This window comes from Nomascus leucogenys, chromosome 22a (genome assembly GCF_006542625.1).
Source record: "Nomascus leucogenys isolate Asia chromosome 22a, Asia_NLE_v1, whole genome shotgun sequence".
NCBI classification, from domain to species: Eukaryota; Metazoa; Chordata; class Mammalia; order Primates; family Hylobatidae; genus Nomascus; species Nomascus leucogenys.
This window is the reverse complement of record NC_044402.1, coordinates 49,329,203-49,353,642: the sequence shown is the minus strand read 5'-3', so window position 1 is coordinate 49,353,642 and position 24,440 is coordinate 49,329,203. Positions and strand designations below refer to the sequence as shown.

The 24,440-nt window shown below is 41.8% G+C and overlaps 4 protein-coding genes across 4 annotated transcripts; 1 reads left to right on the top strand and 3 right to left on the bottom strand.

The window, feature by feature from the left end:
* Window positions 1-7,973: 7,973 nt before the first annotated feature.
* LOC100594144 (histone H2B type 1-M) lies at window positions 7,974-8,413 on the bottom strand. The gene has a single exon (XM_003271957.4). It carries the CDS (start codon window positions 8,411-8,413, stop codon window positions 8,033-8,035), a length of 381 nt encoding a protein of 126 aa, XP_003272005.1. The 3' UTR covers window positions 7,974-8,032.
* Window positions 8,414-8,719: 306 nt separating this feature from the next.
* On the top strand, window positions 8,720-17,349 carry LOC100593802 (histone H2B type 1-L). The gene is made up of 2 exons (XM_003271956.4): window positions 8,720-9,083; window positions 16,979-17,349. The coding sequence occupies exons 1-2, from the start codon at window positions 8,720-8,722 to the stop codon at window positions 17,347-17,349; spliced, it is 735 nt and encodes a 244-aa protein (XP_003272004.2).
* On the bottom strand, window positions 13,505-15,267 carry LOC115832466 (histone H3.1). Its single transcript, XM_030803634.1, has 2 exons — window positions 15,252-15,267; window positions 13,505-13,963 (listed from the first exon to the last, which is right to left on the bottom strand). Exon 2 carries the CDS (start codon window positions 13,959-13,961, stop codon window positions 13,551-13,553), a length of 411 nt encoding a protein of 136 aa, XP_030659494.1. The 5' UTR covers window positions 13,962-13,963; window positions 15,252-15,267; the 3' UTR covers window positions 13,505-13,550.
* LOC100593126 (histone H2A type 1) lies at window positions 16,218-16,751 on the bottom strand. Its single transcript, XM_004087060.3, has one exon. It carries the CDS (start codon window positions 16,667-16,669, stop codon window positions 16,277-16,279), a length of 393 nt encoding a protein of 130 aa, XP_004087108.1. The 5' UTR covers window positions 16,670-16,751; the 3' UTR covers window positions 16,218-16,276.
* Window positions 17,350-24,440: the final 7,091 nt, after the last annotated feature.

The window sequence follows — 24,440 nt, the reverse complement described above, 5'->3', positions numbered from 1 at the left end:
TAGCTAATAAGATAATTTGGTGAGCAGAAAAATACACATTTTTTCCTACAAAATGTATGCAGTATATGGCATTTTACAACTTCGCGCTGTTTTAATCAATTTCCCTTATTTAAAGAGTTTACAAAAAGTGTTTTTAATGTCTGCTTATTATTTCTTCTCCTGAATTCTCCCTACTACAGTGTTAACCAATTCCTTAGGAATTTATTAATCAACCAGATTTTTTAAATAATTCATCTTTTCCCTGCTAATTAAGTACCACCTTTAACATTGTACATACTCAGAACTATTACCAAAATTCTATTCTGTCTATAATTTAATCAAGGTGGCTTGCCAAAGGGAATCTATGTTTACGGTTAAAAATTTAGAAAATTCACATTAGGAAAAATTTTAAAAGCAGTAATTTATATCTGCTTAATATTCCATCATAAGAATTTTCTAGGTCCACTTTCACAGTACTTCTAGTATTTAGCAATAATGTGCTTTCTAATTTTCTTTTCCTAATTAAAAGGAGAACCATACAAAATTTACTTCCTGAGGAAAATGTAGAATTGAAGCGCTTTGTCACAAAAGATGCAGATTTTAAGGTATTTTGAGGACTGTTACATTTTCCTCAAAAGTTTTATTCCATTCACTTTTGCCAGCAGTAACTGCTATGTATGTTTACCAGCATTGAGTATTATGGTTTTTAAATTCAATGTTACATTCAGAATTTACTTTTAGTTTTGTTGATTGAGTCTTGAGTTAATGAACTAGTTTCCCAGCAAGATTTATTAATTTGTTTATAAGTAATAAATTGTCATCTTTAATATAAGCTTATTTAGGCCAGGCTCAGTGGCTCATGCCTGTAATCCCAGCACTTAGGGAGGCTGAGGCAGGCACGTCACTTAATAAGGTCAGGACTTGGAGACTAACCTGGCCAACATGGTGAAACCCCGTCTTTACTAAAAATACAAAAAATTAACTGGGTGTGGTGTCACACGCCTGTAATATCAGCTACTCAGGAGGCTGAGGCAGGAGAATCTCTTGAACCTGGGAAGCGGCGGTTACAGTGAGCCGAAATCACACCACGGCACTCCAGGCTGGACAACTGAGTGAGACTCCATCTCAAAAAGAAAAAGAAAAAAAAAGAAAAGAAAAAAACAAGAAACCTAAAAACTTTATTTTTTCCTGTAAAAACCAGCCACAAAGAAATTATTTGACTTACCTTGTTTGACTATAAGGTGTAAGACCGCCGTTCCAGAGAGGGCCCTGCCCCATACACAAAAGAAATACTATACAGAGTGCCCAAGAAGAATCTAGACAGGCCTGATTGGGTTTCCCCACTCAGTCTGTTAGCATTAGAACATACTCCTATGTCCAATCATATTTCTACATAGCTGTCCATACTTTGTTGAACCTAAGCATAAAAATGGACAATTTCCCCTGTATCTTTAGGTCTTCATTCTGAAGGCTCCTGTGTACATGTTAAATAAATGTGTATGCCTTTTCTTCTATTAATCTGCCTCTTGACAGTGATTTTCAGTGAAGCTTCAGAGTGCAAAGGGGAAGCTTTCCCTGGGCCCCAACAAGTTCAGTCATATGGTCAATGATTCAATCAATCCTGCCTACATAATAAAACCCTCATTAAAGCTCTGGATACCAAGGTCAGGGAGTTTATTGGTTTGTGAACACATAGATATCCTAGGGAGGTGACTCCTGGTTCCACATAGAGATGGCACAGAAGCTTTGCTTTGAGGACCCTTCCAAGCCTTGCCCTATGTGTCTCTTCATCTGACTAGTCCTGATTTGTATTCCTTATGATAAAACTATAATCATAAGGATAGCACTTTCTATATTCTATGAGTCATTCTAGCAAATTATTGAACATGAAGGGGTAGTGGGAATCCCTGGATTTGAAGCCAGTTGCTCAGAAGAGCAAGTGGTCTGGGAACCCTACTTGCAGCTGGCGTCTGAAGTTGGGACAGTCTTGTTAGGAAATGTGCCCTTTAACTGGTGAGGTTCGGCTAACTCCAAATAATCAGTGCCTGAACTGAATTGAGGTACATCAGTTGGTGGCCAAATAACTACAAAGCAATTCATGTATGTAGTTAAAAATCTAGGAAATTCAGATTAGGCAAACTGAAAAAATATCTATAAATCACAGTCCAAAGATTATCCTATTAACTTTATGATATCTATCTATTGCAATAGTTATCTTTTCGTACATTTAATATTTTTTACATGCATGGATACACTGTGAAATTCTTTTAACTCTAAACAAAGTGTAATCTTGACACAATTTAAAATGTAATTTCTTTGTTTTTCAGTGTTTCCGTGTAAATATTTACTTTGGAGAATAGTGAGGAGCTGAGCCTCTGCAATCAAACAAACCTAGACTTAAATTGCGGCTTTGTTGCAGACACTTTTGCTGTTTTTGTCTTAATTTCCTCATCTTTTTAATGAAAGTGAAGGCAATAAGAGTTACTCCACAGGATACTTTAGGAAATAATGGAGATAATTGAGAAAACTGGCTAGACTAGCTTAGTAGATCTCACTAGTCATATATATAAAATTTATATTTACTATTAATATTTTATTGATATTCAATTACTTAACTTTTTGTATAGATTTAAATTCACATTTATGCTATTTGCACTAGTCAAAATAAAGTACTTAACAATTTTTATGTCATTTAAATTTCTAATATATTTGAATAAATGCTTGGAGTTTTATGTTTTGATATAACTTCTAAACAGCTATTAGAATATATTAATAGCTAAAATAAAAATCAAATATAATCAAATGAAGACTGTTTTTTTTTTTTTGAGACAGAGTCTCGCTCTGTCACCCAGGCTGGTGTGCAGTGGCTCAATCTCAGCTCACTGCAACCTCCACCTCCTTGGTGCAAGCGATTTTCCTGCCTCAGCCTCCTAAGTAGCTGTGCCACCAGGCCTGGCTAATTTTTTGGATTTTTAGTAGAGATGGTGTTTCACCATGTTGGTCAGGTTGGTCTCAAACTCCTGACCTCGTGATCCACCCACCTCGGCTTCCCAAAGTGCTAGGATTACAAGCGTGAGCCACTGAGCCCAGCTGAAGACTCTTTTTGAGGCCTGTTCTTCATTTTCCACTTCAAACATCATCACAATATCAATAAAGAGAATATGTTTATACATACAGTTAAAATCAAGACATACATAGTAAATAGATTTAAGATATGAAAGAAAAACATTGGAAAACCAAGAAGCTACCTAAGAGAGTAGAAAGTTTGTCAAAGTTTGTCATTAATTTTGTCAGGAAAACCTGGTTTTCCTGGAAGCCTCATGTAGGGGAGGAAAAAAAATATTTTCCCTCTACACTTCTGAGTTCTCAGCTAGAGCACTTGTGACAAAAGACAGATTAAGAAGAGAAAAACAAACAAGTTTATTAACATGTGTACAGCACATGTCACAGGTGGGAGTACCCAGAAAAGAGTAACTAAAAAATGCGACTTAAAACTCCAGTTTATATACAGCATCTTTAATAAGATCAATAAGTTTTTAGAGAAATTAGAAGACAAAGGAAAAGGATTTTGAGTTTCCAGGAGTAACAAATTGTGAGAAGGCAAATATATAGGAAACTAATGGTATTAAAGGCTGGTTAGTAAAGTTGTTATGCAGATTGCTCTGGTACCCTCTCCAGGCTGATGAGAGTCTGATGTCATCTTTGGTGATTAATTTTTGTCCTTTCTGGTAGAGAGGGGAGGAGAGACACCTCTGTACATTTATGTCCTGCTTTTAGGCAAATAGGGAGAGGGCAGAGAGTTTTCTTGTATCTGCTTCTTGTTAGTTGCCCTCAACTCAAATATTCTTTATGTCAATGTGGTATATTTTGGGGTGGTGTGTCATGCCACCCTTCACTCAAAAAAAGCTAATCTCTACCCAAAAAGAGAATCCGGCGGTGGCTCACACCTGTAATCCCAGTACTTTGGGAGGCTGAGGCGGGCGGATCACGAGGTCAGGAGATCGAGACCATCCTGACTAACACGGTGAAACCCTGTCTCTACTAAAAATACAAAAAATTAGCCGGGCATGGTGGCGGGCCCCTGTAGTCCCAGCTACTTGGGAGGCTGAGGCAGGAGAATGGCTTGAACTCAGGAGGTGAAGCTTGCAATGAGCCAAGATCGTGCCACTGTGCTCCAGCCTGGCTGACAGAGCAAGATTCCGTCTCAAGAAAAAAAAAAAAAAAAGAGAGAGACAGAATCCTTCCCCTAAAAGGAGACCCTAAGTATCTGCTCTTACCCCTTGCCTAGTGTGCCTGCCTTTATTCAAAACGTGAGACTCAAAACTTATTCGAGTGTTACTCTTTTATTGTCTCACAATAAATCCAAGCCCATAACCATCTCTGGTAGGAATTAGTCTTTTTGAGACACTTCACTGTACTTACAAGCCTAAAGACAGAAAACTAGATTTTTTTTTCTTTTCAAAGAATTTAACCCTTGCTCAATAATAATCAGCTGTGACATTTGGATTTAAGTGTGAAGTTGCTAACAAACATAGCACTCCTGGGAAGAATCCACCCAAACATGACCATGAACCTCCAAGTCATAGCTTGAATGCACCCATTGCATTGAACGGCCTCTACTTTTTCTCCAAAAGCCCAAAGGCCTCTGTGCTATTTCTGTCTCATTTAAATTTTAAGCTTCTTGGCCAGGTGCAGTGGCTCACGCCTGCAATCCTAGCAGTTTGGGAAGTCGAGGCAGGTAGATCACTTGAGGTCAGAAGCTCAAAACCAGCCTGGTCAACATGGTGAAACCCTGTCTCTGCTAAAAATATGAAAAAATTAGCCGGACGTGGTGGCAGGCACCTGTAATCTCAGCTACTTGGGAAGCTGAGGCAAGAGAATTGCTTGAACCCAGGAGGCGGAGGTTGCAGTGAGCCAAGATCATACCACTGCACTCCAGCTTGGGCAACAGAGCAAGACTTTGTCTCAAAAAGTAATTAATTAATTAATTAAAGCTTCTTTTTTCATTTTTATATCCATTTTTTAATTTCCCTCATAAAGATATATGTTACATTACATTGACACATTATATCCACCTTATTTTGTAGGGTCACCATTGATCTAGGCACTACAGGGGAAAAAAAAAGAATGAAACCCAGTCTGCACTCCACATGACTTGTAAAAACAAGATATAGTCATCAACACATCCAATATTGGCTTATAGAGTTTCATGCTGTAACAGTGGGTTAGAGTTCTCCAAGTGTATGGTGAAAGCAAAATCAATTAGTGTATGGGTAAAACAACTCAAGAAAGAACTTTTAAATATTGTTTTGCTAAGTATTCTGTGACCAAAATGTGAATTTTATCTCTTCTAAAATGACTGTACATACATATAAAGACTGTGTCAACTCCAAAATTCTGTTTTGTTCTATTAAAAATTAAAAATGGGCAGGGCACAGTGGTTCACACCTGTAATCCCAACATTTTGGAAGGCCAAGGCAGGAGGATCACTTGAGCACAGAAATTTGAGGACAGCCTGGGCAACATGGTGAAACACTGTCTCCACCAAAAAATACAAAAATTAGCCCGGTGTGGTGGCCTGTGCCTGTAGTCCAAGCAACCCAGGAGGCTAAGGTGGGAGGATTGTTTGAGCTTGGGGAAGCCAAGGTGCAGTGAGCCGAGATTGTGCCACTGCACTCCAGCCTGGGCAACAGAGTGAGACCTTGTCTCAAAATAATAATCATAAACAATTTTGCCAAGATTTCTGGATAGTATTTTCCTAATTTTTTTTCTTTTAGATGTAGTCTTGCTCTGTCACCAGGTTGGAGTGTGGTGGTGTGATCTCAGCTCACTGCAACCTCTGCCTCCTGGATTAAAGCAATTCTCCTGCCTCAGCCTCCCAAGAAGCTGGGATTACAGGCGCACGCCACCACACCCCGGTAATTTTTGTATTTTTGTAGAGATGAGGTTTCACCATGTTAGCCAAGCTAGTCTCAAACTTCTGACCTCAAGTAATCCACTTGCCTTGGCCTCCCAAATTTCTGGGATTACAGGCATGAGCCACCGCAGTCAGCCTAATTTTTTAAAAAATTTTTTTGAGTTTTAATTTGTTTCTAACATGATACTCATGTATCAAGAATAGATGCTTCATCTAATGAGATTGTATTGTTCGGGCTCAGAAACCGATTCCCCAAAATATGGAGCTTTGACATACTGAAGAAGAATACTCAAGGTCTTTCGGACCTTCCCCCATTCCTGTCTCTCATTTCTCTATCTGAAAGCACAGAATGAAGTTGTTCTCTGAAATTCCCTTATCTCTCTAAAGTGTAGACCTGCCAAAGAAGAAAACAATTACCTCTGGTCCCTTCTCTGAGTCTTCATTAACTGAAAACTCATATCGCAAGAAGACTGAAGTCTGTCAACACACTGAGACAAACCTTTGTCACAAACCATTGTCTGGTCTGTGGGCCAAACAGACTTTGTCCTAGGCTGTTATGTTATTCAAGCCTATTGAATTCCCCTAAAAATCACTTAATACCCCTCTAAAATCATCCATACTTCCCCAACTCCCTTTTCCCTAAGAAGAAGGGTATGTAATCCTCTGTATTCTATTGCATGGGGCGTGGTGGGGGAGGGAGAGGCAGTAATCACTATTTCTCCCCCATGCACATTAATACATTTGTATGCCTTTTCTCCTGTTAATCTGCCTTTTGTGAGTTGATTTTTCACCAAACCTTCAGAGGACAAAGGGGAAGTTTTCCTTTGGATTCTACAGTTTCAATAGACAACAAAAAGTTAAAGTTAAAGTTGGGAATTATTTAAATATGCTTCACTCTTTGAATGTGTTATTCTTACTTAATCTATTAACATGTTAAATCTATTTAACATCTATTAAATCTTTGCTAACATTATAATTTATTGAATGGAATCCTAAATTGGAAATTCCTAACATAAATCACACACGTTTTAGAAAATATTTTTCAGGTTGGGTTTCTTTATAGAAGTGTGAGGATTCAAAGGCTCTGGAAAAGCAATCTCAGTGCAGATGCCTTTTGAATCCTTCCAGGTATCTGAGTTTTCTCACAATTTTAAAAATTGATTTAAACATAACTAGAATATTTCTGGCAATTTAACTATAACACATCTAGAGAACACTCTCTAGGTATTTACAGTGATATTAAGAGCAATTATTTTTTCCAGTTCATTTTCACCCACTGCAACCTCTGCCTCCCAGGTTCAAGCGATTCTCCTGCCTCAGCCTCCTGAGAAGCTGGTGTTACAGGCACGTGCCACTGCATCCGTTTAATTTTTTGTATTTTTAGTACAGACGGGGTTTCACCACGTTGGCCAGGCTGGTCTCAAACTCCTGATCTCAAGTGATCCGCCCGCCTCTGACTCCTAAAGTGCTGGGATTACAGGCGTGAGCCACCGCACCTGGCCTAACCCTCCATATATTTATTTATGACTTTACCTATAACTTCTGCTTCCCTAAAATGTATGGAACAATTGCATTCTGACTGCCTTAGAACCACTTCCTCATGGTCTCGGGGGTTTTATCTTCCCTAAGCTACGGTCACTCATACTTGCTAATAATTCTCTTTAAAATATTTTGGGCCGGGCGCAGTGGCTCACACCTGTGATCCCAACACTTTGGGAGGCCAAGGCAAGTGGATCACCTAAGGTCAGGAGTTCGAGACCAGTCTGGCCAACATGGTGAAACCCCGTATCTACTAAAAATACAAAAATTAGCAGGGCCTGGTGCCACACGCCTGTGGTCCCAGCTACTCGAGAGGCTGAGGCAGAAGAATCGCTTGAACCCGGAAGGTGGAGATTGCAGGGAACCGAGATCGTGCCATTGCACTCCAGGGTGGGCAACAAAGTGAGACTACACCTCAAAGAAAAAACAAACAAAACACATGTCTACGTACATTTTTATGTACGAAGCGAGTCCCAAAGGGTACCTAACGGGAGACAAACTTAACAGTGAACTGGCTCTTTCTTGAGAAACGTGGACGGCTCTGAAAAGAGCCTTTGGGGTGTGGGTCAGAGCGGACCTGTGACTGCAGCCAGAGGCTCACTTGGAGCTGGTATACTTGGTGACAGCCTTGGTGCCCTCGGACACGGCATGTTTGGCCAATTCCCCGGGCAGTAGTAGGCGCACGGCCGTCTGGATCTCCCTCGAAGTGATGGTCGAGCGTTTGTTGTAATGCGCCAGGCGTGACGCTTCTCCAGCGATACGCTCAAAGATGTCGTTGACGAAGGAGTTCATGATCCCCATAGCCTTGGAGGAGATGCCGGTGTCGGGGTGGACCTGCTTCAGCACCTTGTACACATACACAGAGTAGCTCTCCTTGCGGCTGCGTTTGCGCTTCTTTCCATCCTTCTTCTGAGCCTTGTTAATGGCCTTCTTGGAGCCCTTTTTAGGGACTGGAGCAGATTTGACTGGTTCAGGCATAGTGAAAAACGAAATGAAAGATAACAACCCTGTAGCTGTTTCGTCCTCTTTATTTAAGCGCTATTATGCAAATTAGGAGTAGAATAGGTCAGTGCTTATTGGTGGTTATCCTTGGATGACGTCAGACGCCAGTTTTGCCCAGTCAAAATAGGTATCCTGCATAATCGAGTCCTATTGGTCTAAATAAAAGTAAAATGTTAGCCAATCGCACAGCTTCCGTTTCGCGCCCAGTAGAGGCTATAAAAAGTACGTTTATTCCACTTTCCTCTCAGTTCTTCTTGGCTGTATAGATACAGGCGTTTTGCCATGTCTGGGCGTGGTAAGCAGGGAGGCAAAGCTCGCGCCAAGGCCAAGACCCGCTCTTCTCGGGCCGGCCTTCAGTTTCCCGTAGGCCGAGTGCACCGCCTGCTCCGCAAGGGCAACTATGCCGAACGGGTCGGGGCTGGAGCGCCGGTGTATCTGGCGGCGGTGCTGGAGTACCTGACCGCTGAGATCCTGGAGCTGGCTGGCAACGCGGCCCGCGACAACAAGAAGACTCGCATCATCCCGCGTCACCTCCAACTAGCCATCCGCAACGATGAGGAGCTCAACAAGCTTCTGGGCAAAGTGACCATCGCACAGGGTGGCGTCCTGCCCAACATCCAGGCCGTGCTGCTGCCAAAGAAAACTGAGAGCCACCACAAGACTAAGTAAAGACCGAGTTGATAAGCGCATAAAAACAAAGGCTCTTTTCAGAGCCACTTCAACAATCATAAAAAGATGACACGAGTCCGTATTCAGCTGCTTCACCACTCCACAATACACTCAGGATGTTTCGGTTTTAGTCTTCAACCTGCGTACGTTGCCAGAATTTTAAGGTTTTTTTTTTTTTTTTAAGTTCTTAATGTAGATATTAACAAGGTACGTTTGGTAACGCGTATTTTCAGGGGTTTTCCCTTGGTGGCCAGGCTGGTTTCACACTAGGCCTCCCAAAGTGCTGGGATTATAGGCGTGAGCCACTGCGCCAGGCCAGTCTGGTATCTTGAAGGCATTTTACTGGGACACAACTTTGACAAAAGTTAAAGCATCTTACTGGGAGTTACATAGATACTGGTGGGTTTTGTTTATGATTCTAGGAAACTCACTGGGCTGTAAGGAATATAGCATAGTATTCGGTTTTTAATATGCTTACTAGAAAAAGTATATGGATTGCTACTAGACAGTATATTTCTCTACAGTTTTACAGTCTCTGGATTGAAAACTGAGGGTAGAGTCCTCAGCCCTATTTCCTGGCCTGTAGGAAAGGAGCTGCTCAATGGGTATGTTTAAACAAAACCAGAAGGCCGTGTGCGGTGGATCACGCTTGTAATCCCAGCACTTTGGGAGGCCAAGGCGGGCGAATCACGAGGTCAGGAGATCGAGACCACGGTGAAACCTCGTCTCTACTAAAAATACAAAAAATTGGCCGGGCGTGGTGGTGGGCGCCTGTAGTCCCAGCTACTCGGAGAGGCTGAGGCAGGAGAATGGCGTGAACCCGGGAGGCGGAGCTTGCAGCGAGCCGAGATCGCGCCACTGCACTCCAGCCTGGGTGAGAGAGGGAGACTACGTCTCAAAAAAACAACAACAAAAAAACCCCCACAAAACCAGGCAGTTTCATGTTTACCAATGTATACATTGGTCATGTGTTGTTTTCTATTTTTAATTTTTGCACTTACAAGAGTTTGGAATAAAAAAGAAAATTGGCCTTGGAAGTCTTCCAGTTAAGGGTCTTTCAAACACATACATGTTCTGCAGTGACCCAATAATCACATGTATATATGTTAGTGTACTGCTGAAATCATATGTTAATAATAGTTAACTTCATTGTATGTGTTCTGATATTTTTCTGTTTAATTCTGTGTGTAATTAACCTTTTTATACCTGGGTGTTATGTTACAAATGTATCCTGTAAACACAATTAGTAAGTGAGTTAAATACCTAGTAACTGCTGGATAAGTAGATGGCCAAGCATAGTAGTCCAAGCTGGTGATATTCGATGGTAAGGATGGTTCTGAATATTTATTAAGTTGATTCCAAGAGCACTAATGGGTGAATACCTACAGTCGGAAAAAAAAATATCTCTTCTGAAAAAATCCAAAGGCTATTTTGAGAATAGTGAGGTCAGTTCCTCATGTTATCCTTTTTTTTTTTGAGACAGGATCTCGCTTTGTCACCCAGGCTGGAGGACACTGGTACGATCTCGGCTCATTGCAACCTCCAACTTCTAGACACAAGCGATTCTCCCAACGCAGCCTCCTGACTATCTGGGACCACAGGCGCATGCCACCACGTTTGGCTAATTTTTTTTTATTTTTTGGAGAGATGGGGTTTCGCCACATTGCCCAGGCTGGTTTCCAACTCCTGGACTCAACCACCTCGGCCTCCCAAAGTGCTTGGATTACAGGCATGAGCCACCGCGCCCGGCCTGTTGTCCATATTTCTGTATGGGCATGTCAAGGTCCTTTTATTTTGGGCCTTGAAAAGGATTATTATGCCACTTATGAGTTTTGCCATCTCAGGAAATTCAGACACAAGAATTATGTCCTTTTTTAAAAATTTATTTTTTGTTTGTTTTGTGTTTTTGAGATGGAGTCTCCCTCTGTCACCCAGGCTGAACTGCAGTGGCGCGATCTCGGCTCACAGCAACCTCCACCTCCCGAGTTCAAGCGATTCTCCTGCCTCAGCCACCCGAGCAGCTGGGACTACAGGCACATGCCACCACACCTGGTTAAATTTTTTGTATTTTTAGTAAAGACGGGGTTTTACCATGTTGGTCAGGCTGGTCATGAACTCCTGACAAATGAGCTGAGTTGGATGGTTACCAGACAATTGTAATTCAGTACATGGAGTGTTTTGAAAAGACATAGAGTATTCATTTCCACATAACTAGAACTACTCACTGTCCCCTAAATAAATAATTCCTCATGTAATCATAACTGGAAATTTAACTGGGAGTATATTGGCTGCATATCTCTGGGAGAGGATGCCCTACCCAGACAGCAAGAGTATTGATTAGTACATACCAGGCAGTCTCTGTGTGAGCCCTTCCTGATTTATTACTAGCTTTTAGTTTTCCAGCACAGAAAGAAGGAATGCACTACTTAGGCACTCAACAATACCCATAGGTTTAGCATTTGGGCCCCTAAGTGTCCTAGAGGCATTGCTTCCCTCCAAAATAGTGTATCTTCCTTTCCAGAAGAAAGCTAATTTCTGAGAGGGGAAAAACTCTGTTTTGTTTTGCTTAGGGTGTTGATTCCAATTAAAAGTATTAAAGCATTATTTTAATTTGTAAAATATTAATCATAAATTATTTATATTCCTAAATTCCATATATGTGGAAATAATGAAGTCATGAACCCACACACAAGAATATGAAGATGAGCAGATTGTGAATGTTGCAGTAGTGATCTTGATATCAAATTTCCAAAAAAGTGTATTAAGAATGTAACCAGGCCTGGCGCAGTGGCTCACGCCTGTAATCCCAGCACTTTGGGAGGCCAAGGCGGGCGGATCACGAGGTCAAGAGATCGAGACAAGCCTGGCCAACATGGCGAAACCCCATCTCTACTAAAAATATAAAACAAAATTGGCCGGACATGGTGGCGGGAGCCTGTAGTCCCAGCTACTCGAGAGGCTGAGGCAAGAGAGAATGGCATGAACCCGGGAGGCGGAGCTTGCAGTGAGCCGAGATCCTGCCACTGCACTCCAGCCTGGGCGACAGAGGGAGACTCCGTCTCAAAAAAAAAAAAAAAGAATGTAACCAATTCTAATAACTGAAGATACATAAATAGCCAACTGAAACAAGATAGAGAATTAAAACTGCTTTTTAAAACTCACTGTAAAACTACTATGATCTTTCCACTTACATCCTTAGAAGCTAAGCTAAGGAAAGACAGAGATGATAACACACATACACAAGCCAATTTGCCAGGGAAAATCTTGAATATTTATAAGAATGCTAGAGAGCTCACAGAAGAAAAGTTATAGAAACCTAGCATTCTGAATACAAGAATGGATGAGGTAAGGGCTTTCATGGCCCACAAGAAGCTGATTTGAGCACATCTACCAAGCTGATGTATTTCTTTCATTTGAGATTTTCCATGTAGGTATGTTTCCTTACTATTATATACCCATGCATTCATTCATTTATCCAACAAATACTGATCAAAAGCTCCTACGTTACTGTAGATATGCGAGTAAACAAAAGCTCCTCCTCTCATGAGCCTGTATTTAGGAACACACAAGCAATACATCAGCAAACTATGGTACAGCATATAGTGACAAATTCTAGGGTGAAAAAAATAGGTGGGGATTATACAGATTTTATTTAGTCATACAAAGCCTCAATGAGATGGTAACATTTAAGCAAAGACTCAAGTATTTTATCCTGTGCTCAAAAAATCTACCACAGGCTTACCTACAAGGCAGTCTTATTTTGAATACTCCTGACAGTTTAAAGTTTTAGCCACTGTCAGCAGACGTCAGAGAAAACTTTCTCTCACACACACGTATTTTTACATAGGGCTTCAAAGGGAATTTTCTCTGGTGGGCTTTCTCCAGACGACTTTTAATCCCCAAACCATCTATCATTAACTACATTTAAGTGGTTTAAGCAGGCCCAAAATCCGGCTTGAAAAAATTCAAAGAACACTTAACACTGCTTAGGAACGGGGGGCAGGGGGAGAATGTTTTCACTTTAGCCAGCAATAAGCTACATTAACCTGAATTTTTCCAACTTCAATACAACCTTAGTTTTATTCCTGGCATGTTGGCAAGAAATATACACACACCACAGTACAGGTTAGCAGAAAATTAGAAGCACCATCCGGTCAAAACCGGGCTGCGGACATGGGCGGGCAATACACGAAGGAACTTTTGGCTACACCCAATGCTTACGGAAAAATGCCGGATATTATTAGATGTTAAGACTCCCAAAATTAGCATTTAAACAGCGATAGGCTGTTTTACGAACAGATTGTACAACGTCTGGAAATGGACCTATCTACTACAGGCAAAACAAGTACCAAGAAGAATTTCTCAGAGAAACAGATCTTTTGAGCGCGCACGTGGGTGGCTCTGAAAAGAGCCTTTGGGTATGTAATAGGTGACTCCTTGAGTCTCAAGCCCTCTCGCCGCGGATACGACGTGCGAGCTGGATGTCCTTGGGCATGATAGTCACCCGCTTGGCGTGGATGGCGCACAGGTTGGTGTCCTCAAAGAGCCCCACCAGGTAGGCCTCGCACGCCTCTTGCAGCGCCATCACCGCGGAGCTCTGGAAGCGCAGGTCGGTCTTGAAGTCCTGCGCGATCTCACGCACCAGACGCTGAAAAGGCAGTTTTCTGATCAGCAGCTCGGTGGACTTCTGGTAGCGGCGAATCTCGCGGAGAGCCACTGTACCAGGCCGATAGCGATGGGGCTTCTTGACACCGCCGGTGGCCGGAGCGCTCTTCCGAGCCGCCTTGGTGGCCAGCTGCTTGCGCGGAGCCTTGCCGCCGGTGGACTTGCGAGCAGTCTGCTTCGTACGCGCCATGCCTCCAGAGCTAGATTTGCTTAAGGAGAAAGAGAAAGCTAGCCGCTTATTTATAGTTAGAGTCTGAAGCTGATTGGACAAAAGTATGCTGAAGGCCTACCCAACAGTAACCGGATTGGCCAAGGACTCAAATTTTTGTTGCTCACCAATTCCTCTGACAGTCTTAGCAGTTCATGGTCTCCATATTTTACTTTCTATTTTCGCTATACAGTTGTTCACTATACTAGCGATTTCCAGTGGAAATAAATGACAGCAATATAAGTAATTTACACTTCTCTAGGAGCAACATTGTAACAAAACAAGAAAAACTTAATTTTTAATATTTTGCTTAATCCAATATAGCAAACATATTTCAATATGTTATCGAAATTAAAATTGTTAGGTATTTTACACCTTTTGGCACTGACTTTTCCAAATGCAATGTGTATTTTATATAAAATTCATGTTATGGAATTTCCAATGATCACTATCCACGATTGGCTAGTGGCTACAATACTGGACAGGACAGCCATATACTACTGTCCCCTCAATTTCCTATCTTTTGACCACTTAAATTTTAAAAACTTGTATTTTTATAACCAAGAAAACTGGTTCGCATGAGAAATTCAAGGCCTAAAAATGTCAAAGAAACAACCTTATGTGAACTTTTCACTTTCAGATTAAAGTAATTCCATTGCAGCTTATTTTTCTAATACTCTAGAAACGTAATCCATTTTCTCTTAAGAATCTATTCCATTCGTACATCCAGATCTGATTAAGTCGGATTAAAAACATTAAGTCAGATATTTTAAAAGTGGAATTTACCATGCTCAAACAGTCATCTCTATACTGAGAAATCAATTTGTGTGGCTGGGGGTGAGAAAGCTCGGGAAATCCTAATGTCAATGAATTTCCAGAAAATGCTTCAAAGAGAACTAACTACCTGGCACCATAAAGTAACTGTTCTAATTAATCTAATAATTATTCTCAAAGGACATGAACAGACACTTCTCAAAAGAAGACATTTATGCAGCCAAAAAACACATGAAGAAATGCTCATCATCACTGGCCATCAGAGAAATGCAAATCAAAACCACAATGAGATACCATCTCACACCAGTTAGAATGGCCATCATTAAAAAAGCAGGAAACAACAGGTGCTGGAGAGGATGTGGAGAAATAGGAACACATTTACACTGTTGGTGGGACTGTAAACTAGTTCAACCATTGTGGAAGTCAGTGTGGCGATTCCTCAGGGATCTAGAACTAGAAATACCATTTGACCCAGCCATCCCATTACTGGGTATATACCCAAAGGACTATAAATCATGCTGCTATAAAGACACATGCACACGTATGTTTATTGCGGCACTATTCACAATAGCAAAGAGTTGGAACCAACCCAAATGTCCAACAACGATAGACTGGATTAAGAAAATGTGGCACACCTACACCATGGAATACTATGCAGCCATAAAAAATGATGAGTTCGTGTCCTTTGTAGGGACATGGATGAAACTGGAAAACATCATTCTCAGTAAACTATCGCAAGGACAAAAAACCAAACACCGCATGTTCTCACTCATAGGTGGGAATTGAACAATAACTCATGGACACAGGAAGGGGAACATCACATTCCCGGGACTGTTGTGGAGTGGGGTGAGGGGGGAGGGACAGCATTAGGAGATATACCTAATGCTAAATGACGAGTTAATGGGTGCAGGAAATCAACATGGCACATGGATACATATGTAACAAACCTGCACATTGTGCACATGTACCCTAAAACCTAAAGTATAACAAAAAAAATCTAATAATTATTCTCAACTCAATCATTAATGTTCAAATGCAATTAATTATACTGATTCGAGAGATATTTCTCAGAAATGAAGAATCCAAGTCGTTGATCTAGATTTGGATTGAACGTCGAATACTCGGTTTGTCATTTACCAAGACCCAGAAAACATCTGGCCCCAAAGCAGACATGTTTGCTTCTCAACAGACTAAAAGTAAAACCCGACAGTGAACCATATAGAATTCAACATACTTAGATAATGCCAACTTAAGAAAAACTAAATTTTCTTCCACTAAGCTTAAGATGAAGGCTGTTTAATACTTTTAATGTTATCCAGGCTTTTTAAAAAGCTAACGAGATTGTCACTACCTAACCAAGACACCGAAGACTGATCTACGTAGCCTTTGGAGTGGTTTAGAAGTAGGCAAAGACGAGAAATCATGTGAAACATAGTGCTCAGTTCTTCCACGAAATTGTAGGTGGCTCTGAAAAGAGCCTTTGGTTCCTTTGGAATTGAGTTGCTGCAAACTAATCCAGGCTTCTACTTGCCCTTCGCCTTGTGGTGGCTCTCGGTCTTTTTGGGCAGTAGCACGGCCTGGATGTTGGGCAGGACGCCACCCTGTGCGATGGTCACTTTGCCCAGAAGCTTGTTGAGCTCCTCGTCGTTGCGGATGGCCAGCTGGAGATGACGCGGGATGATGCGAGTCTTCTTGTTGTCGCGGGCCGCGTTGCCAGCCAGCTCCAGGATCTCAGCGGTCAGGTACTCCAGCACCGCCGCCAGGTACACCGGCGCTCCAGCCCCGACCCGTTCGGCATAGTTGCCCTTGCGGAGCAGGCGGTGCACTCGGCCTACGGGAAACTGAAGCCCGGCCCGAGAAGAGCGGGTCTTGGCCTTGGCGCGAGCTTTCCCTCCCTGCTTACCACGCCCAGACATGACAAAAGGACTGTATCTATACAGTCAAGAAAGACTGAGAGGAAAGTAGAAAAACGTACATTTTATAGCCTCTACCGGGCGCGAAAAGAAAGCTGTGCGATTGGCTAACGTTGTATTTTTATTTAGACCAATAGGACTCGATTATGCAGGATACTTATTTTGATTGGGCAAAACTGCCATCTGACGTCATCCACGGATAATCACCAATCAGCAGAGACCTTCCCCCTACCTCGGCCGCATAAACTATATAAAAACAGGAGACCAAGCTCTTGTTTTGGTTTTGCCAGTATTGTTTCATTATGCCCGAGCCGGCCAAGTCTGCTCCCGCCCCGAAGAAGGGCTCTAAGAAGGCAGTGACAAAGGCCCAGAAGAAGGACAGCAAGAAGCGTAAGCGCAGCCGCAAGGAGAGCTACTCCGTGTACGTGTACAAGGTGCTGAAGCAGGTCCACCCCGACACCGGCATCTCTTCTAAGGCCATGGGAATCATGAATTCCTTCGTCAACGACATCTTCGAGCGCATCGCAAGCGAGGCTTCCCGCCTGGCGCACTACAACAAGCGCTCGACCATCACCTCTAGGGAGATCCAGACCGCCGTGCGCCTGCTGCTTCCGGGGGAGCTGGCCAAGCACGCGGTGTCGGAGGGCACCAAGGCCGTCACCAAGTACACCAGCTCCAAGTAAATTCTCAAGCTCTTTTGTCAAACCCAAAGGCTCTTTTCAGAGCCACTCACTATTATCTAAAGAAGAGTTGGTTCGCTCTTCCTATCACTGGGGGGAGGGGTCATAAATCATTTTGTTGATCTATCCACTAAATTAATCTAGCTCTTTGAAAGCCTTTAAGGGTGAAATGTACGAGGTATGTGCATATAGCTGCCAACACCATAGAGGGTCCCACCTTTGCGCTTGAGGGCATAAACTAAGTCCTTAGCAGGGACTGCCTTGCGCTTTGTTCGTTCCGTGTATGTCAAGTGCATCCGGGATCACGTTATCCGGAAATTCCTTGAGCATCCACGGGTTTCTAAAAAGATGAGACCAGAGACGCGTTTGACACCGCCGGGCCAGGCTCCAGATGGTGGGTTTGGTGATGCCTGGATGTTGCACAGCAACTTGCGGTGGCGCCCCCTTTACCCAATCCTTTCCCTCACTTGCGCAACCAGACATGATTTTAAGGCACGAAAAAGACCCGAGGTAAAAACCAAAAACAGCACTAGGGAAACAAGGCTGGCGTTTTTAATCTTTCTGACTAAATTGGAAACTAGAGGGCTGGGCACGGTGGCTCATGCCTGTAATCCCAGCACTTTGGGAGGTGGAGGCGGGCGGATCCCTTGAGCCCAGGAGTTCGCAACCAGCCTGGGCAGCATAGCAAAACCCCGTCTCTGCAAAAAGTACAAAAATTAGCCAGGAGTAGTGGCGCGCCCCTGTTGTCCCAGCTACTTAGGAGGCTGATGTTGGAGGATGGCTTGAGCCTGGTAGGTGGAGGTTACAGTGAGCTGAGATCGCACCACTGCACTCCAGCCTGGGCGATAAAGCCAGGCCTTGTCTCAGAAAAAAAAAAGTGGGGGATCAGTAAAAGTTAACACCTTGCCTTCTTCTAATTGTCAATGCCTGCCAGCAAAAGATGCCAAAGCAGATTTTTTAAAGTTTTTCTTGCTTTCACCCAAACCCAACTGTTTTTCGTGTACTATTTATCATCCAATTTACTAACGTTTATTAAGCATCTACTATTCACCATAGGCCAGTCATAGTATTCTGCTATAGGAATGGAAAATCCTGAATAAGCCTGCCAGACCTTAATTCTCAATCACTGCTGGTGGCCCCACAAATTGGTAGTGCTTTCATAAAGGAAAATTTGGTAATACTTGTCAAAATTTTAAAATGCACCTATCTTTACATCAGAAATTTCACCCCTAGGAATTTACTATTTTTGAAAATATGCAAAATAATATATGCAGGGGTTTTCAGCAGCACTGTTTGTAGTATAAGACTGAAGCAATTTGATTAGCAATAAATTACAGTACATCATTCTATTTAGTAAAAAATAAGAAGGCTCTTTTTCATAATTATTTACTGCTTATTATGTGCCAGATAATGTCCTAAAAAGCTCTCTACATACGTTAAATCATTTAGCTTTCATAACAACTTTGTGATAAATTACTATTTTTATACCTGTTTTACAGATCATAAAATGGGGGTTCAGAGAGCTTGAGTAAATTGCCTAAAGTGTGAAATTGTACAGTGGGAAAGTTATCAATCAAAATGAAATCACTAATGTTAAGAAAATCCTGACACATAGAGCCAAGAAAGGCCATAAAGAGAAGGTTCTCATGCTTGTATGCCTAATAACAAAAAGTATCACAAAAGATGGTAAGAGCCACAACCATAAACACAGGCCATCAAAACCTTACACAAAAAAAATACTTCTACAAGACCATTTGCCCAACAACTGCCTTCCCAACCTTGGACTGGCATTGCCCTTATTATTGTAACCCTCCTCGTTTTTTTCTTTAAAAATCTTTGTCTTCCTTTACCTCCTTGAATACACATGTACTTTATAGCATATGGATTCCCATTACAATGCTTTATTCCCAAATAAATGTATTTTTCTTTAGAGAGCCTGTATGTTTGTTACTTAGGTTGGTAACAGGTAATGAGTAGTGAAAACATGATTCAAAACCAGAGTCTGGTTTCAGAATCCCTATTTATAACCAGTGTATACTATACAGCTTCTCCAGGTACTAATAATGGAATGATCTCCAAAATTTGCTGTCAAATGCAAAAAAAGCAAGATACAGGATAATGTGCAGTAGAATTTTGTGTGTGTTTGTGTGTGTGTATAAATGTAAAATATTTTTGGAATGATACTGGATAAATTGCTAACAGTGGTGGCCTCTGAGGAAACAGAAAGTTGGATGTCCTACCGACAGGGATGGATGGAGGATCTTTTCATTGTAACCTTCTTACGGTCTTTGAATTTTTAATCCCAGGTGTGTATTGTCCATCCATAAAAAAAAAAATAGTGTAAAGAATCACTTCACTTGATTATCAGTAAAATCCACATTATAAGATGATAAATGCTACAGTAGAGATATGAATAAAAAGCCTAAGGAGCACAGAATAAATAATATTATGGGTGGGAGTGGGAAGAGTGCCAAATAGCATGCTAGGCAATAAGAAAATGGGTGTCACCTTCAAAAAAGCAGAAATATTGTGGTGTGGCTAAAGTCAGGGGTAGGCAGAAGGGAGCACCCACGGGGCTGAGCAAGTAGTCTGTGACTGTGCTACACCAGTGGCCTCCTTCTGTATCACGGCAGGCTTCTTAAAATGAGGACTTCAGGATAAAACTAACTAGATACAATCTGAGAAGGTCTTACTAAGTGAGATTCTGAAATACTATACACATAATTCCAGATGCCAATTTAACACTATTTATTTAAATGTTACTTAAATAACATTTATTTAAATGAGCAGACTCTAAAGTTATTTGTTAATCTAGCAGTCATAGAGTTTTCTCTGTTGGTCAGACCATGTGGGAGAAAAAGCAAAAGAAAATACTATTAGTCTCTTTTAGACTCTTACAAGTATTTATCACCAGTTAAAAAGAGATATGTCAAATAGAGCATTGTTGTTTGTTTTGTTTTGTTTTTTTGAGACAGAGTCTCACTCTTGTTGCCTAGGCTGGAGTGCAATGGCGTGATCTGGGCTCATTGCAAGCTCCGCTGGGTTCAAGCAATTCTCCTGCCTCAGCCTCCTGAGTAGCTGGGATTACAGGCACGCCCCACCACACCCGGCTAATTTTTATACTTTTAGTAGAGACAAGGTTTCGTCATGTTGGCCAGGCTCGTCTTGAACTCCTGACCTCAGGTGATCTGCCCACCTCAGCCTCCCAAAATGCTGGGATTACAGGCGTGATCCATGGCGCCCGGCCCAAGTAGAGCATTGTTACCATCACAATATATAACTAAATAAGCCAATGAATCAAAATTGCACAGTGAATAGATATATATCTATGGGATATTCAACAGTGTCTAATATTTGGACATTTTAGAAAACGCTTTTCAAGTTAAGTAATGCTCTGCAATTAACTTAGAACAAACTATTTGGTGGCAGTTTTGGATACTGGTACTACTATGATCTGAATGGTTACCCTCTAAATATTTATGTTGAAAACAAAAACAAAAAACAAATACTTGTGTTGAAGCATAATCCCCAATGTGGTGGTATTAAGAGGTGGGGCCTTTGGGAGGTGAATAGGTCGTAAGGATGGCGTCCTCATGAATGGGATTAGTACCCCTATAAAAGAGGGAGCTTGTTCACCCCCTATACCATATGAAGTTGCAGCAAGAAGATGCTATCTATGAAGCAGAGAGTGAGCCTCATTAGACATAGAATATGGTGTCTCCTTGATCTTAGACTTCCTAGCCTTTAGAACTGTAAGAAGTAAAATCCTGTTATTTGTTAGTCACCTAGTTTAGTGTATTTTTTTACAGTGGCCCAAACAAACTAAGATGCAAAACTCCATATTGAACAGGAGAGAGAAAATCTAACACATCAGATCACATCCTTTGACTATCTTTGTGAAGGAGAATTGTAATTCCCTAGCTTCAAGGGAGAGAGACCATGCCCTTACATTTGTGTGTATGTGTGTGTGTGTGTGTATGATTTTGTTATTTAGGATTTTACAGGGCCAAGCATGGTGGCTCCTGCCTGTAATCCCAGCATTTTGGGAGGCCAAGGCGGGCAGATCACCTGAGGTTGGGAGTCTGAAACCAGCCTGACCAACATGGGAAACCCTGTCTCTACTTAAAATGCAAAATTAGCTGGGCGTGGTGGCGCATGCCTGTAATCCCAGCTACTCGGGAGGCTAAGTCAGGAGAATCCCTTGAACCAGGGAGGTGGAGGTTGCAGTGAGCCGAGATGGCGCCATTGCACTCCAGCCTGGGCAACAAGAGTGAAAGTCCATCTCAAAAAAAAAAAAAAAAATTTATAGCCAGGCGCGGTGGCTCATGTCTGTATTCCCAGCACTTTGGGAGGCCGAGGCAGGCAGATCACTTGAGGCTAGGAGTTCGAGACCAGCTTGCTCAACACAACATGGTAAAACCCCGTCTCTACTAAAAGATTTTTTTTAATTAGGCAGGCATGGTGGCGTGAGCCTATAATCCCAGCTACTTGGGAGGCTGAGGCAGGAGAATTGCTTGAACCCGGGAGGTGGAGGTTGCAGTGGGCTGAAATCGAGCCACTGTACTCTAGCCTGGGCGACAGAGTGAGATCCTGTCTCAAAAAAAAAAAAAAATTATTTGCAAGGCCATGTTCTGAAATTTTATTAGTAGGTATTAAATTATAAGAAGTAGTAGGCTTGAATGGATATTTGACATGAAGAAATATAAAAACACTGGAAGAGGATTTTATTTCATAACAGGAGAATAAGAGAGCATACGTATCCTTCAACAGGGCTTTATTGTCTAGCCTCTAGGTGATCCTTCTTTCAAATGAACATTTTGGCTTATTGTCAGGAATAAGGGTATTTTTTTGTTTTTGTTATTTTCATGCTTAACGTAGGTACGGTCCTCAATTTCTTTCATAAAAGCTTGTTTCTAAATTGATTTTTTTCATTACAACCTCATGTTCCCCTATAAGAACTTACTCTTCAGTCTGTCTCACAACATATTTACAAGATATGAGCTATAATTGAATAATGATAGCATTTAAGGCTAGAAAACCTTAAGCAACATCAGTTCATTTGTGCTGCTATAACGGAATATCTGAGACTGAGTAATTTATAAAGAAATTTATTTTTCTCAGAGTTCTGGAGGCTGGGAGTACAAGATTCAGGTCCCAGAAGGTTCCATGGCTGGTGAAGGCCAGGTCTCTGCTTCCAAATTGGCACCTTGAGTCCTGTGTCTTTGGGGGAAGGTTGTGGGGAGTAATACTATGTCTTCCTATGGCAGAAGGACAAAAAGGGATGAACTCCCTTCCTCTGTCAAGCCCTTTTATAACAGCGTTAATTCATTCCTGAAAGCAGAGCCCTCATGACTTAAACATTTTCCAAAAGATTCCACCTCCCAACCTTGTTGCACTGGGGCTTAAGTTTCCAACACATTAATTTTGGGGGACACATTCGTACCATACCAAACAAGGTCCTGCAAACCTGACATTCTCCCCTAGCCTGTCTTCCTCTGCAATGTTTCCATGAGCCTCGGTTGTTATAACCTGGATGTACTGATGGAATGCTTCAAGCAGGGATTTTATTTATTTATTTATTTATTCATTCATTCATTCATTTATTTGAGAGGGAGTCTCGCTCTGTCACCCAGGCTGGAGTGCAGTGGTGCAATCTCCGCTCACTGCAACCTCCGCCTCCCAGGTTCAAGCAATTCTCATGCCTCATTCTCCCAAGTAGCTGGGACTACAGGTGCACACCACCACACCCAGCTAATTTTTGTATTTTTAGTAGAGACGGGGTTCCACCATGTTGGCCAGGCCTGATCTCAAACTCCTGAGCTCAGGTGATCTGCCTGCCTCGGCTTCCCAAAGTGATGGGATTACAGGCGTGAGCCATTGCACCCGGCCTTTTCAAGCAGAGATTTTATTGGGATGTTTGCATCTGAAGGATATATTCACAATAACAAAACTTATAAGAAAATAGTAAAACTAGAACTCATTGTGTTAATTATAGTGGAAGATGTGCCTTAGAACTGACCACAAATTGTTAATCAGAAATTGCTTTAGTAAGTAACAAATCAAAGTAAATGAAACAGCCTGCTTACTAAGGAATAGTTTCATAATTTTGAATGGGATTAAAACTTGTCTCTCTTACTGTTGGTGGAATCCTGTCTTAAACAGCCACACAGGTAATCTAGCATGAACTAATAGTCCTTCCTTGGTTGCTTTTGGGCTACAACTCATTGATAATCATCATGCTTAGTTTGCCTTTGTTCTAATTCCAAGCAGGCCAACCACTTTCCCATGTACATATTGTAACCGCCCAAGGGGTTAACTTTGACCGCTGCCTAGACAGAGTTGATTCACCAAGACAGGGGAATTGCAATAGAGAAAGAGTAATTCACACAGAGCTGGCTGTGCAGGAGACTGGAGTTTTATTACTCAAATCAGTTTCCCCGGGCATTTGGGGAGCAGAGTTTTTAAGGATAACTTGGTGGATGGGGGGAAGCCAGTGAGCCAGGAGTGCTGAATGGTCAGAGATTAAATCTTAGGGAGTTGAAGCTCTCTTCTTGTGCTGAGTCAGTTCCTGGGTGGGGGCCACAGGATCAGATGAGCCAGTTAATAGATCTGGGTGGTGCTATCTGACCCATCTTGAGTGCAGCATCTGCAAAATATCTCAAGCACTGATCTTAGGAGCAGTTAGGGAGGGTTAGAATCTTGTAGCCTCCAGCTGCCATAATTTTTAATCTTGTGGCTAATGTTAGTCCTACAAAGGCAATCCAGTCCCAAGGCAAGAAGGAGGTCTGCTTTGGGAAAGGGCTGTTACCATCTTTGTTTAAACTATAAACTACAAACTAAGTTTCTCCCTAAATTAGTTCAGCCTACACCCAGGAATGAACAAGGACGGCTTGGAGGTTAGAAGCAAGATGGAGTTGGTTAAATTCCATCTCTTTCACTGTCTCAGTCATAATTTTGCAAAGGTGGCTTCAATATCTATCATTAAATTGCTGGAATTTTACTTTATTTTGTATTATTTTGCATTCGACTTTTTTTTTTTTTTTTGAGATGACGTCTCGTTCTGTCGCCCACGCTGGAGTGCAGTGGCACAATCT

Bases quoted from the DNA above. Each gene is read 5' to 3' on its own strand.
- LOC115832466 (XM_030803634.1), bottom strand. From the start codon at position 13,961: ATGGCGCGTACGAAGCAGACTGCTCGCAAGTCCACCGGCGGCAAGGCT.
- LOC100593802 (XM_003271956.4), top strand. From the start codon at position 8,720: ATGTCTGGGCGTGGTAAGCAGGGAGGCAAAGCTCGCGCCAAGGCCAAG. The intron at 9,084-16,978 runs AGAGCCACCACA...TTATGCCCGAGC, and splicing joins GCTGCTGCCAAAGAAAACTG to CGGCCAAGTCTGCTCCCGCC.
- LOC100594144 (XM_003271957.4), bottom strand. From the start codon at position 8,413: ATGCCTGAACCAGTCAAATCTGCTCCAGTCCCTAAAAAGGGCTCCAAG.
- LOC100593126 (XM_004087060.3), bottom strand. From the start codon at position 16,669: ATGTCTGGGCGTGGTAAGCAGGGAGGGAAAGCTCGCGCCAAGGCCAAG.